This window comes from Gopherus flavomarginatus, chromosome 9, assembly GCF_025201925.1.
Source record: "Gopherus flavomarginatus isolate rGopFla2 chromosome 9, rGopFla2.mat.asm, whole genome shotgun sequence".
Classification (NCBI taxonomy): Eukaryota; Metazoa; Chordata; order Testudines; family Testudinidae; genus Gopherus; species Gopherus flavomarginatus.
The window spans coordinates 72,728,947-72,744,513 of record NC_066625.1 but is presented as its reverse complement, the minus strand read 5'-3'; the positions used below and the strand labels follow the sequence as shown (position 1 = coordinate 72,744,513).

Below are 15,567 nucleotides of genomic sequence, written 5' to 3'. Positions count from 1 at the left end.
AACTAAACCAAGTTGTGACTTTGAAATAAAATTGTACTTGTGTGTTGATGTCTGGACCAAAATGGTTTACATGCAGTCAACTTATGTATGTAAACTTAACACCTAGATTCTCAAAAGACACACAAACTCTTGCAAAAACATCTTAGTCTTGTCACCATTTACACATGCCAGTTCAACACCGTATTTCATTAACTCTTCACAGAGCAGGTCTAGGTGACTTAGAGGTGAAATTCTGGCCTCATTGAAGTCAATGGCAAAACTCCCACAGACTTCAGTAGGGCTAGGATTTCATCTATTATGCTTAAGGTGTTTTAAGGATCCTTATCCAAGCAAAGCACTAGTTGACTTCATTGGGAATTTTGCTTGTGTAAGGTTTTTATTATCCAGACCTACAAGGGAGACATACAACAGAGGTGGAAGAAGTTTGAAATAATTGTAATAATCCTATAATACTGTTAATGGCAGCATTAAGCCTTAATACATTTCAGGTAATTCAAAATTAACATGACAAGATTCAGAATTCTTTTAAAACTGGATACTAGATACTGTACTCTTCTCTATTTTGCTAAGAATGTTAAGACATATAAGATTGTTTCAGTAAATGTAATGACATGGCAAAGCAAAAACTCTTATATGTATGTCTGATAAATAGACTTGGAAGGGTTAGATTTGTATCTGCACGTTACTACATGTCAATTTCACCATAGATGCACAAACTGATGAAAAATACTTTGCATTGATAATAGTCTATGTTTACAGATAGGCGAAGTAAGAAAATGCTTCTTGAGAAATTATTAGAGTTTGATTTAAGGATATTTACTTTGTATATTTTGGCACATCTGCTTCCTCCCTTTCTCCCTCCAACCCCTGATGCTATAAATTCAAGATGTGGGATAATGCAATAAAATCAAATAGTTACTGTGATAATCTCCACACATTATCTGCATTAAATGCAGCAAATGTTTATAGTGGTTTATGTCTTTGTTTTATCATAACAAATTTTGCATCCAAGAATCCATATAATATATGTAAAAAGTTGATACTTACTACTGTGTGTTTCTATTGCCTTTCTTCTTCCTCATTTTTCCACTTCACTCCACTTCTATTATCCTTGTTAGAAAATGAGTCCTGTTGAAGAGAAAGTGCTAAATCCTCAGGAATAAATGGGTAATCAAATAAAAGAGAGCCTGCAAGACCCTTCTTTACAGAACGACTTGTTGTAAAACTACAGCTCTACTCTGAAAAGTGACTGTAAATATGGCATCGTGGGGGGTGTCTATAATTATTATCTCTTAATGACTTCCAGATCAACTTTGCTTAGTTTGCAAGTAAACTTTTTCTAACTGCTTTCTCTGCAAACTCAGCTTGATATAAAAATCAAGCTGTGCTAATGCTACTGCTGCTTCAGGAGCCAGTAATAAAAGGTTCTGTGGGCTGAATTCTGTCCTCAATTGCATCTGTCAACCCCTTTGTCATCAAATGGTCTGCAATAAGAATTTAATTAACGATTCTGCTAATAAACATATCAGAATTAGACTTTGCCTACACATGGAATGATTCGTGATTATTCTTGATTAACGCCATGTTTAGACATTTTTTCTATTCTGGAATAAGAGTGCCTTGTTCCTGTTTAACAGGGCTCCCTGACTACTGGGGCGGCTGGCTCCAAAAGCTGTAGGAGTCAGGCAGCCCAATGAGCCAGCTGACCCAGAAATCTGGAAGCCCTGGAGTCTCTGGTCCTGGGTCAGTCCATATGGCAGGACTGACTGTGAGCTGTGGATCCTGGAAACCTGTGCCAGGACTTCCAGAGCCAGGAGTCTGGATGCCCTGAAAATCCTGGCTCAAGTGAGCTCTCAGGCAGGGACGGCTCCAGGCACCAGCGCAGAAAGCAGGTGCTTGGTGCGGCCAAGGGGAAGGGGCGGCACGTCCGGCTCTTCAGCGGCAGGTCCCTCGGTCCCTCTTGGAGGGAAGGGCCTGCCGCCGAAGTGCCACTGAACAAGAAAGCAGCACAGTGGAGGTGCCACCGAAGTGCCGCCGATCACAATCACGGCTTTTTTTTTTCCCTGTCGCTTCGGGCAGCAAAAACCCTGGAGCCGGCCTTGCTCTCAGGGCTTCCAGGCTCCCTGCCACAGAGCCAGCAGTCTAAACCTTGAGATACCCATCTAGAGACAGGGCTTCCAGCACTGCCTGGCAACTAGGTCCCCAGCTTAAGAGTTGGGCAGCCCTGTGAATCAGCTGGCCTGGTAGTCTGTAAACCCTGGGGATCTTGGCCATTGGGCAGACCCCAGACCCACAGTGCCTAGGAACCCTGGGGTCTCAATTCCTAGGCAGTCCTACAGGCAGGCTGCTAAGGAGCTGGGCAGGCAGGTTTCCACTGTGTGTCTGATGGGTAAATTTTGAAACCTGCCTGATAGGTTCCTTTGGAAGATTAGTCAAAATTGGCAGGTTTCTTAAAAAAAAAAATTACTTTCAAAGGTCTGCCTTTTCCTTCAGAAAATTTCTGACGCAACTCTACTACTCATCTTGTGGCTGAATCCATCCTTTGTCACCATATAGCAGCCAGCAGATTAACAATCAAACTAGCATTTGTATGCATAATATTCATAAAATAACACAGGCATTTTGCACGTCTTTTGCACACATGGCTTCTGGAAAAGACAAAAAGCAGAAAGGGTGGTGGGGAGAAGAGCCCAACAGCCATTTTTTTTAGAGAAATAGTAGTTAGGTCTCACAGCATGTCTGGACTATTTTTTAAATGGTTGCTATAGAGCTGTAGCTCTTTTTTGCTGTGGAAGTTAATGGACCAGGAAGAAGCACGATGGGCTTCTACACTAAAGGAGTGAGCTGTAACCTGTGTTTGATTTTTTTGGCTGCATCTGTCAACATTTCTAAAATAGAGAGAAGGTGTGACAAGACAGCTAAGGGGTTAGAGGGTCTAGCTTTAAAACCCTTTTTATATTTAATTTTGTATAGCTGATTACTATTATTTGTATTATGATAGTTCCTAAGAACCCTAGTCATGGACTAGGACAGCTAGGCACTATACAAAGACAGAACAAAAAAACAATCCCTGTCCCAAAGAGCTTACAAGCTAAGTATAAGACAAGAGACGACAGATGGATACAGACAGATGGCAGAGTACAAGGAAACAACAAGGCAATATTAGTCAGCGTGATAGGCTGTGGTGTCAACACTCCAATAGCCTAACAATTATCAAGATTTTTGTAGGTATCATGGAAAATGAGAGTTTTGAGTAGGATTTTGAAGGGGGATAATGCATCAGTTTTGCAAATGTTTATGGAGGAGCTCCTCCCAAAAGGGGACAGCATGAGGAAAAGCATGAAGGTCCTTTTGAAATTTTAACAATTGGGTGATGGAAGCTGGCATCATGGGACAATCGGAGGCAAGAGGTGACATCTGATTAGTGAATGAGAGGTGATAGGTGGAGTGGGAATAAACTGTAAAGAGCCTTGAAGTAGCTTATGTTTGATGTGAAGCCAGTGGTGGGATGAAAAAAGGGGGATGACATGGTCAAAGTGATGGGCTAGGAAGATGATCTTTGCAGCAGCATTCTGAATGGATATGAGCAGGCCACTATTCTATTGGTCAAGGCCACAGGAAAGGATGTTGCTGTAAGTGAGATGTGAGATGATGAGAGCCTGGATGAGAGTTTTTTAGTTATGTGGATGAATAAGAAAGTCCATGTCTTACAGATGTTATGCAGAAAGACTCTGTAGATTTTAAACATAGTTTGGATGTGAGGACCTAGAAAGAGGTCTGAATCAAAGATGGCACTCAGGTTACAGATCTCAGTGTTAGGCAGCACAATGAGATTGTCCACAGTGATCAAGAAAGGAGGTACTGGGGAAGGTTGAGGGAGGGGATGTAAGGGCTATGTTTTAGTCATGGCAAGCTTGAAATGATAACTAGACATTCATGAGGGGATGTCAGAGAGACAGGCCACATTTTTAGTTTGGAAAGAAGGAGACAGGTTTAGGGGAGAGAGTGAGATCTGGGAGTTGTTAGCATAGACATAGTTGAATTTGAGTTTACAGATGAGATTGCCCAGTGATAAGTAGTAGAGGGAAAAGAGAAGTGGACCAAGAACTGAGCTCCACAGAAAGCTGGAGGGGGGATGAGGAGAATGATCTGAAGAAACAATTAGAAAGGTAGGACGCGAAACCAGGAGAGGCCAGGTCACAGAAGCTAAGGGAAAACAAGATTTCAAGAAGAGGAGCATAGATTATGGTGTTGAAGGTAGCTGTCACATCAAGGTGAATGAGAATGAAGTACTGGTTCTAAGCTTTGGTTAGGAAGAGATCATTAGAGATTTTAGCAATAGCAGTTTCAGTGGAGTGCAAGGTGTGGAAGCCGAATTGGAGAGGGTCTAAGATAAAATAGAGGTGAGGAACTCCAGCCAGCAATTGTAACTGCATGTTCAATGAGTTTAAAGGTGAGAGGGGTATAGCTGTTATGATGGGAGTGACTAAAACATGTTTATATTGTGAGGGGAAAGAATCAGAGGCAAGTCAGAGGGAGGGGCTGAGACCGAGTATGAAGAAGATCAGTAAATGGAATGGGACAAGTGGAGGAGAAGAGCAGACAAGAAACATCTACATCTATGACATGGGGGCATGAGGAGGGGAGATGTCATGATGTGTTTTGTTAAGTCTCTTGGAAGAAATTGGCAAGATTCTCTGTGGAAAGAGACATGGGGAAAGGGAGGGTTTGAGGAGGGAGTCAAAGGTATTTTTGTCTTTTTTTATTACTGTACAGTATTTCAGTAAAACTAATTGCCTTCATGATGTCTCATGATTTCCTCATACTTAAGTATCTGTTTGTTCCTCAGTTTTAGTGTCTGTCTCTCTTCTGCTGTACTTTCCCTATACAGTAACTCCTCACTTAAAGTCGTCCCGGTTAATGTTGTTTCATCGTTACATTGCTGATCAATTAGGAAACATGCTCATTTAAAGTTGTGCAATGCTCCCTTATAACGTTGTTTGGCAGCTGCCCGCTTTGTCCACTGTCTGCAGAAAGAGCAGCCCATTGGAGCTAGCTGCTGGGGGCTTGGAACCAGGGTGGACTGGCAGCCCCCCTGCTCCCAAAAGTTCCCTGTGAGGCAACCACTCAGCAGGCTATCAGTTGCTGGCAGTTCAACTGTCCTTCTCCCCACTGCCATGTGCTGCTCCTGCCCTCTGCCTTGGAGCTGCTCATGGGAGCCTCCTGCTTGCTGGCGGGGGGGGGGGGAAGAGGGGGCTAATGTCAGGGTGTCCCCCTCCCCCCTGTTCCCGCCCCCCGCTTACCCCTTCTCCATATAGAGCAGAGTGGGGACATGACAGGGCTCAGGATGGAGAGAGCTTGCTGACCGCAGCTGCTGTCTCAACTTACTGATATACTTAAAAAGGCAATGTACTTCGAGTGGGGTCCATGTACTTAAAGGGGAAATGTGCATCTCTCTCTCCCACACACAGGGTGTGTTTCTCTGTCTCTACCTGACATGCTGTCTCCCCTCCCTCCATTCGTGCCGCCTTGTAAAGTGTAAGGTTACATTAACAACAATGTGTTAACCCTTAAGGGCTCAGCCGAGTGTGTGTGTGTGTGTGGTTTTTTGTCTAGTGAAAAAAATTTCCCTGGAACCTAACCTCCCCTATTTACATTAATTCTTATGGAGAAATTGGATTTGCTTAACATTGTTTCGCTTAAAGTCATATTTTTCAGGAATATAACTACAACATTAAGTTATATTCCTGAAACATTATAACTACAACTGTACTGTTTTCTCTCCCTTCTATTTAGTAAATCTGTCTTTTTAATGTGTTTGATTTTCTTTCCCTCCATTTCCCCCTCTTCCTCTTGAGTGTGCTTGCTGTTTTGGCCTTTTTCTCCATTCATCCTCCCATTTCTTCCACTACTTCCTTTAATACAACTTTATCCTTTCTCAAACATCTGGCTGCTTTTTCCTTTTTTATTTCTTCCTACCTTAATTGCATTAGCCCATATTTGCTAATGTAAACAGTCTAATGTAGCCTGCTAAAATCCAAGAACCTTCAGTGGATTTTGGATAAATATTAGAGGATTTTGAATCCATAAATGTTGAAACAATGTAAGCTTTGAATTTACCTCTTTGTTCAATAATTATATGGTTCAATAATGGCGCTATCCTGAGGAGTGCTGAACAGATGAAAATCCTATCGTCCATTAAACAAAATGCTGTCTAGATATTTGGGACTTATGTAACTGGGCATATATACATTTGTATCCTTTCTAAACTAATGTAATTATTTTTCATTTTAAAAAGAGGCACCAGTTATCATAATTAGTCAAAATAATGAAAAATTAAGATAAGAAACATAAACAAATGTGCACATTATTACAGCTGGCCCAATCTTTTATGATCAGCATAATTGTGGGACATTAGTATTTCAGCAGAAACATAAATGTGCAACGGCAACTACTCTTTCAAGTTGATTTAGAAAATGGTAGATCTGTTTTCAAGAGTGCGTGTTGTAAAAGCCATGGAATAGCTATCTTTTCAGGCATAGCTTTATGTTCAGAGGCTTTTGTCTTCAGGCATTTAATCTTGAAGAGGTTATCTCATGTTGACTTTCTGCAGTCCATCATCTGTTTTGTGAGCTGGGTTGCTGTCAAGTTCAGAGAGACTTTTTCCCAAATATAGTTCTTCATATTGCGGTTGTTCTAATTGAGGACATTTTCTCTCACTGCAAACTGTTTTGTATTTCTTTAAGGCAAGTGAGGCATTCTAGTGGTTAGTTGTAATTTGTTTTCTTCAGTGGATTTCCTGCCATGCACAAATGTAAAGTTTTCTTCACCCTTGGTCCAAGACTTTTGTTTTCCTTGCCTGTGTGCATCTGTGTTTGCCTTCACCACAGGTCATAAAATATACTTACCCAGCTGATTCTCAGTGGATGCCTGACAAAAGCTAATGTACTATTCTTTAACTTAATTTGGTTTTACCATCATATTCAGGATCACAATGTCACAATGCATTTATATTTTTTCTTCTAGAGCAACCTTGATTATACTGTAGTTCAAATCTATCAGGTTATTTAAGACTGATCAAAAACTTCAGTGAATCATTCTGACAATTCCATTTAGTCCTGTATTTTCAGATGCTCTTCATGTTTTACTGCAACAAAGAAATTACTTCAGCTTACAAAAATAGCCTTATGAAGTGTGAGGTTTACACACACAATATGTCTGTGCACATGCACATCGTCAGTGTAACATAGCTCTGCAGTGCCAGGTGCGATGCCTACATAAAAGTCCATCTGTCTACTTCCTGCTCCTAAGTACTCAAAGCTGAACACATTTCTACCAAAACTCTTGGTCTCCTTCTTTCTTCTTCAGCTAATTCTTTGGGCTGGCAGAGGTGTAGAGAAGGCAGGAGATGGTGTCTCAGAGACTTAGGATATTTCCTGTCTAGTGTTCCAACTCATGGAATGCTAGGACCAGTAGTCATGCTCCTGTTTAATTTCTATGAGCCATAATCATCCCCTATGTGAAAAATCGCTAAGGAGTCTGAACAGTTGGAAGGCTAAGTTACAGATTTAGTTGCTGCAGCATATAAAAAAAAGTCCCTGAAATAGGTAGAGCTAAGGATCCGTGTTCCAATAATGGCAGTAGTGTTAGTGCTTTTGATAAATATGGTCTAATTTGCCAGGATACCTATTGTATATTCACAATAATATAGATTAATATCTCAAGATACTAGAAAATGGATTAAACATCCTTGGTTGTTGTAAACATACAACCTTTCACCAAGCAGAGTGACCAGATGTCCCGATTTTATAGGGACAGTCCCAATTTTTGGGTCCTTTTCTTATATAGGCTTCTATTACCCCCAACCCCCTGTCCCGGTTTTTCACATTTGCTGTCTGGTCACCCTATCACCAAGTGATATTTCATCTGCGGGGAAATTTCTTTGCATCACATTTTGTCAAGAACATTTTGTCTGGAACGTTTATCCCAGAGTAGTTTAAATGGGATTTTGACTTGGGAATCTTAAATCCAGGGTCTAATGTGTATCCTACTGGAATTAAACATCACTCACAAAACCTATGACACAAATGTGATATCCCACAACACTATCTCTGTATTCAATAAAAAGTCTATAACAACAGGTCAAGATGCCATGGACCTAACAGACTATATGCTGAAGATGGTGACACAAATGTTTTCTAGAACGGAGGTGGCATTGTTTAAAGTAGCTGCTTCTTAGTAAGGAACAAATATGAAAAAGTATTAAAAAGTGTGATTTGTATTTGTATGTTAGCAGTGAGATTTCAAGTGGGTCTTGATTTCGAAGATCTAACTGAAGATACAAAAAAGATGTACATTTCATCAGCTGAAGAAATAAAGGATGACAGTAAATGTAAAATGGATATGCCAAAAGAGTCCAAAACCATAAAAGAGGTTTGCTTTATACTCATTATAAAGTTATACACAATATGTAGTTTGTATTTCCATTCATTGTTTTTCTGAAAAACATTTTCCCTTTTTACTCTTCCATCTGCCTTCTCTCGCAGAGGATTTAGGTCATGATGATCTACCCTCTTTCCCTCTGGAATCAGTTCCTGTGGCTAAGTCCACCTCCCTGTGCCAAAACTAAGTAAATAGGTCTGATGCATGAGGTTTTGAAGTGATCAGAGTTGGGGAACAGAATCCTCCCCAGGTTGCTGCTGCTACTGCATCACACCACTCACATTAAGTGGGGAAATTTTCAACTTGGTCTATTTTGTGGATCCACTACAATACCCACCAAAACCCTCCAACACACTCCGTCAGAGGATGCCCTTTCTCACCTCCCAGTGCAGTGTATATAATTCTAATGAACTTTGCTCCACCTTGTACACTGCACAACCCCACTGCTTCTACTTTCTTTGGGGTTTCTCATTTCTTTCACCCAAATGAAGAGATTGAGGTCAGGATTTGCCCCTAGGAACTTAATGTAATGATATTATATTTACTCCTGTGGCTTATGTAACTTTAGGGTCCTGACACTGGGGAATAAATACATAGTTTAGTTAGATGAGACATTTGCCTGAATCAATTATGTCATTGCAAATACACAAATAAAGAGTAATTGGGATATCAGAACTGTAGGGAGATGTTTCATAAGTGATCAAAATAAAGGTGTATAAAATGCCTCTGGTCAAAATTTTTACATCAAATTAGACACCTAACCCCATATTTAGAAATCTAAATGGATGGGCTGATTTTCAGGAATGCTAAGTATCTACAATCCCAAATGAAGTCAGTGGAAGAGCAACAATTCTGAAATTCAGTCCATTTGATCAGATGCCTACAAGTCCCTTTAGATGTCTAACTTTGGGTGCCCAAGTTCAAATATATTGTCTGTTACTGTTATTATTATTCTAATATACATTTCTAAGGCCTCAATCAGCATAGCATCTAGGAATTTGCAATATGGGCATTTAAAAGTAGGTACCAATGAGAAAGCAGTTCTTGATCTCTCTCCCTCACTAATAAAGTTGGGTAGATGAAGAATACCTGTTGGGGGTTGGTCCTGAGTATTCAGCCACGGTCATTCCAAATTCTGTTTTTAGAACACTGCCTGCAGAAAGACGAGTCCTGCATCATACCCTGAAAGTAGGATAATTCAGATTCAACCTGAGCTTTGGGGGAAGTAGTGAATTCCACGACTGGGTGCCTCCCCTTGAAAACATCCTACCTACTGACTATGCAGGTTTCAACCTTAGTTGCCTCAGCTGGAACATCCCTGTCAATTATAGCTGTTGCAATGGGGAATGGAGTAAGGAGTGTTTTTTCAGATAATCAGGCTTTAATTAATTCAGCACTGTAAGGAAGAGAACCAGTATTTTGAAGTGAACCATAGTTTCTGGGAATACTTGAGGGGCGTACCAAAGTTGAGTGCATTGTAATAGTCTGTATTTGGAGATGACAAATGCATGGATCACCAAGGCAATGTCAGAATCCAAGAGGTACAGGCATAATATCTTCCTGGCCAGCCAAATATTAAAAATACTCTATTCAATTTGTCCTCTATTAGATGGGTAAGGAGTTGAATAAATAAATAGAGCTACTCTAAATTAGGAGTAATTCCATTCATGTCGATGTATACCAGTTTAAAACTAGTGTAAGCAACATCTGAATCAGAATGTCATATTTTCCTGTGATATACATGGAAAATAAGAATAATCCAAGGAGATGCTAATTTAAAAACCAGAGGCAGTTATAGACTAAAACAATGTTTTTAAAAATATTAAACCAATAACAGTCTATTTAACAAGTGGTTAAAATATGAAATATCAATAGCCACTGAATATATCATACAGTATTATTTAAACTCAGTTTTACTGGGCCAAATCCCAAAATAGGTGAGAGAAAATCACTTTTCCCATTTGCTCACAGTGTCTAAGCTGCACATTCTTATCCTATCCCCGTTGCAAGATATTTCAGAGAAACCCTAACCTCTTCCAAGGTGGCATTCAAGCAGCCAGCTTCTATTCCATTATCAACTCCAACTGTCTGCTTTAGAGTAGGACCAGACCAGACTGAACTGCTAGAGGTCACTATCAACAGCCACACTTGTTGTAGCCATTTGAAGCATCAAGCAACATGAGCTGGACATGACAGACAAATCTAAGAGGTTGTGGGTAACCCCACATTTTTCATGCAACACTGCTTTGCCAGAAGCCACCTCCCTCCTCCTTGCCACAAAGGAGCTTGTTGGCCTGAATTTCTGTCTCTGGTAAACAGAATGCTGTAACTCGTAGCACGACCAGTCTGGAGCAAGTTAATTTTTTGTTTTTAAGTTTTCAGTTTCATCTCAGAATATTTTTAATTAATATTGTAATGATGAAAATCATAATAAATTCAAGCTCCTTTCTCATGAGACCAAAAAAAACAACTAAATCCTTTTTTGCTTTTTATACCTAAAGTAGAAACTTTTAAACATAAGCTTAGATTTTATTGAGTGAAATACTGGCAGCATGGCCCAAATATCGTGGTGGTACTTCAAAATGCTATCAAGCGCAGCTGATACAATTGAAATTACTAAAGAAGTAGACTGTCACGCTCTGATGTAGTTCTGCTTGGATGGGGCGGGGGCACTTCTTACTACTGCTCTCTCTGCAGGAAAAAGATGCTTGTGAAAAATCAGTTTACCTATGAAACATCTCCTTGCATATTGTTTCATAAATGTACACACTGCATAAACAGAGACCTAGGACCTGATTAAACTAGTTAAATCCAGAACAACTTCAGTGAAATAGAAATGTGCTAGATTTGTGTTGGCAAAACAGATCAGAATCAAGCCCTTACACTACAGTCAAATCACTTACATAAAATATGGTTCTGAGTGTCAACAATATATAACCAACCTTGTGTCTAGGTAGCTAATATGTTCACTCTCTGTCACAAGACAACTTGAAGAAAAGCAGTAAATAAAACAACAGAAGTTATTTACTATCGAGAAAAGAACTCCTGTGAAGGATATAGTTGATGCATGAGAACACTATTTTTTAGGATTAAATGTGATTTTTACACCCTGAATGTCAGTCTCTTAATCTTGACTTCAGTTTTACTTCCATATGCTCATCAACTCTCAATATTCCTGAAAATAATTTGTCTTTCTGACTGGCTCTTGCAGCTCTATATCTTCCTGTCACCCTGGGAAGCAGTATAGAAGTGGCACTTTTCCAACCTCTGCAGTGGCCAAATCCCTTAATGAAGCAAGAACATACATGGAACATGCACTGCTGATGCACGTCAGCTCTTTCCAGCAATGAGTCTAGATCATAGCAAAAATTAATTTATTTTCTCTGGATTTAGACACAAAATTTTAATTAAAAAAAATTGACTTTTCACCAGTGTAATCTCTTAAATTAATTTTCCTATATACAGCTGCATTTTAAAAAAAAAATACATGATTTAAAAACTGAAACCTGAAAAATAATGTTGCTATTGACACAGAATTTCAGTGGAAGAATGGAGGGAAAGGAAAAACATGAATGTATTACAATTGTAACAAGTAATATTTCAGTCCTGTCATGTCTTGGAAAATAACTACTGTATTTTCCTACTCAATATTATGCCAGATTTGCAATTTTTTGCATAGCTTTATATTTGGCCTACAAAATCAAAGAGACACTTTCAATTTACATTTGCACAAAATTAAATAAATTTCCCACAATTAAAAAATATCCCAGCGAAAACAGATGTTTTCAAAGAAATAGACATCTCTGCAGTGTCTGAAACTGTTACGTTGCAGCGCTGAGAACCTAAAAGTGAAAGTAATTATAAACAAAAGCAAAATTAGCATAATTCTCCAAGCTGTGAAAAATACTGAAAAAGAAAGGGGATAAATCATATCAAGTAAATTGGAATTTAATGTTTTTTTTTGCTTTTAATTATGGTATTATTAGTAATGTGGTTTTAAAAAAAAAGTGTATGTTTATATATAGGGTCAAATCCTTAGCTGGGGTAATTCATCATAGCTCCAGGGAGGTCATGCTGAATTGCACCAGCTGTGTATCTGGCCTCAAATTCCAGAAATTTTTTTTTCTTTAATCCCTTTCAGATGGTTTAAATTACAGCATCTGCTTAAAAATAAAATGAGACAAAAGTGCAATTTTTACCTAGTATTGTTACAAGTTACACTTAATATTACTTTGTCAAAAAAATTTAAAACTGTGTTCATGTCAGTCATTTCCTTTTGCTGTCAAGTCCCAATGCCCAGGTTTATTCCAATTCCATCTAATGTTTTTGTTCATCCTTCTTCCTCTCCATTTATAAAGTTCCTACTGCCCTTAGTACATGAGTATCTCAGCTCTGCATTGGCATTAACTATAGCCAGCTTGTGATCTCCCATAATAAGCATGAATATTGTGCAATATAGTTTGAAATGAAGTTCAGTAACTACAGGATAGTCATTTAACACACACATTGGTTTAAATTTAATATTCCTAATAGATTGCACTGATATAAAATATAATTAAAATGAGCTGGAGTTTACTGGCAGTTGTTGTTCATGTGTCTCAGGGGAAATTTCCCCTCAAAGGACTTGATCTTGCTTTGATTGACGTCTATGGGAGTTTTACTATTTTAAGTAAAGACATGATACAGTCTCCTATAATACTGACAAGAAACACAAGTGCATTCCCGTGTTTTAGCACAGATGACCACCCCCAGTCTTCTATATAGACAATGGTATCTGGTTATCCTGAGTTCACAATAGGTAGCATGTTAACTTTTTTATAATTAAGGATTTTTAGAATTGTTTTTTTTTTTTCATTTCTCATCAAGGATATTTGATGATATGTATATCCAAAATTCCATTTTGCTATATTATTATATTTGCAAGAAAATTAGTCCTATAATAATATGCTTAGCTGACCTTTATCCACTCTTTACAGTCCTGTTATATTGGCTCAGGTCCCGACTTCCAGCATGTACTCTTCAGAATTGGTGGTCGAAGTCCTCTGGTCTCATATTATCTTAAGCTGCATGAAATCACTGATGGTGTCTCAAGCTCTTTGACTTACAAGATGAATCGTACTGAAATTTGCAAGCTACCATATCCTTTTCTGCTGTAATCTGAGCTGTGTTTTTATAAACCATTCTTCTAAGCCTTTAACTACAATGGTTTAATATAGCCAAAGGAAAAAAAAAGTGAATGCATTTCTAAAGTCTACCCATGCATTTTGTTTTCTCTTTCCATTACGTTCAAGACAGTTGGACAGTTTTCTCTTCGCGAGACTAAAACAAACCACAGTCATGCAGAATATCTCATCAAGTGGTTAGAGCAAAACAGAAAAATTTAGCAAATGTATAGCATAAAGATGGAATGTTATTGGTCCCTGAGCCTGTTATCCCTTAACATAACATATTATTTAAAATGTCTACATGAAATTTCTGCATAACTTTTTGTCTTTTAAATACATATATTAGAGATAAGTCTGAACCAGAAACATAAATCCAAAACTTCCCAAATATTAGGGAAATTCATATCTTAATTCCAGTTTCACAGATCAACCTATTTTCAGCTTCAACCAGAACCCTGGATCCAAACACCTCTAAATAAGTTCAGATTCAGATCTGAACCTGGATATGAACTGTGTGATCTGGACACATCTCTGGTATGGGCCTGCCTAAACCTTGGGAGATTGTATCTGTTGTATTGTGGTGACTACAGTAATGTACCTATCACTTGTGTTTACATTTTAAACCAATGGGTTTGGGAACTGAGGGTTTATTAATTAATTTTGTTTTTAATTTTGTTTTAATTTTTTATTAATTAATTTTGTTTTTTCTTACTTGTGTAATTGTTTCCAGCGTGTTTGGTTTTGGTAGATTTAATGATTCTCTATAAAGATTAATACTTGAGTTCCCTCAGGCATTTTCTGATGTGAATTTTCACAGTTGGGATCTCCAGTGTACCAAAATGTTTCCACGTGATAGATTGGTGGGGAGGGCGGGTGGGAACTGTTCTGCAACTGTTTGACAGTTTATTTCATTTTTGGTAGGGATTTAAAGATCAATCTTTAATTTAATTTAGTTACGCCGGATCAGGATTTTTAGTATTAGAGGTAGTGCTTTATAATTATTTACACAGCAGTTAATACAGTTGAACTGAAGTCACAGTTCATTTACACAGTATGTTAATGCCAGTAGATATTATGGGCCTGAGTCTTCTGTCTCTCCAGCTGTACTCCAAGGTAATTCTAATTACTTCAGTATGTTAGGGGCCAGATTCTGACCTTAGTTACATCAGTTTAAATCTTGAGCAATTCCACTGAGTATGGCAAGTTCTGCAATGATGTGTGGTACACTGGAAGATTCATTTATGTCCGTTTCCATTTTATAACTTACTATTTTTAATATTCTTTGAAGTTTCTCTTATTTTCTTGAAATATGCAAGACGCAAGTTGGTAATGTTGTTACTAAGCTGACTAAGGGATAAGTTCAGTCTTTTTGTGAAATCTGGTTATGGGAGGTTAGGCTAAAACGATTGCTAAGTTGTTCTTCAGATTGTGAGCAGAGGTCCCCAAAAATAAGTTATCTGCCTTGTGTATGGGTGTGCTGAGTGCAGACGCTTCCCCTTGAGTGCACCCATGCTGGGCAGCCGTCATTTGTCCCTTTATATATAAAGATTAAATAGGCAAATTAACCCAGAGGTGGTTCATACATCAGCTTTTGTAGCAACTTTCATTGTAATGCACAATCTGCATGATCTTGATTTTCAAAAATGTTCAGATTTTCTCTCTGAAAAGCATAAATTGTGAATTCATGAATCACAGGTTTTATTACAGTTGCCCTTTCTAAATGACGGAAACACTATATAGCCCACATCCAAGTCATCCCTAAAAAACAAGATGATGATGTTTTTCGTAGCTTGATTTAATAGCTTTGTGACGTTGCATCCCATAAAGCTTTATGGAAATATGCTTATGAATGTAAATATGATATAACTGGAATATGTTTCATGCTACATATGCCATGTAACATATCTCTGCAAAGGTTATGTTCTACTGAATATATTCATCAGGGCCGGCTCCAGCCACC

General features: G+C 38.5%; 2 protein-coding genes across 2 annotated transcripts in view; one reads left to right on the top strand and one right to left on the bottom strand.

Moving 5' to 3' along the window:
* Nucleotides 1-1,245, bottom strand: part of FGF7 (fibroblast growth factor 7) — a 105,412-nt gene extending 104,167 nt beyond the window's left edge. Inside the window, exon 1 of the mRNA XM_050966680.1 lies at nucleotides 1,048-1,245. The gene's annotated coding sequence lies outside the window, so the exon portion shown is untranslated. The remainder of the gene's footprint in view (nucleotides 1-1,047) is intronic.
* Nucleotides 1-15,567, top strand: part of FAM227B (family with sequence similarity 227 member B) — a 226,893-nt gene that overhangs the window by 144,418 nt on the left and 66,908 nt on the right. The window contains exons 12-13 of the mRNA XM_050966686.1: nucleotides 8,294-8,433; nucleotides 13,419-13,579. Coding sequence (XP_050822643.1) covers nucleotides 8,294-8,433; nucleotides 13,419-13,579 — 301 coding nt within the window. The remainder of the gene's footprint in view (nucleotides 1-8,293; nucleotides 8,434-13,418; nucleotides 13,580-15,567) is intronic.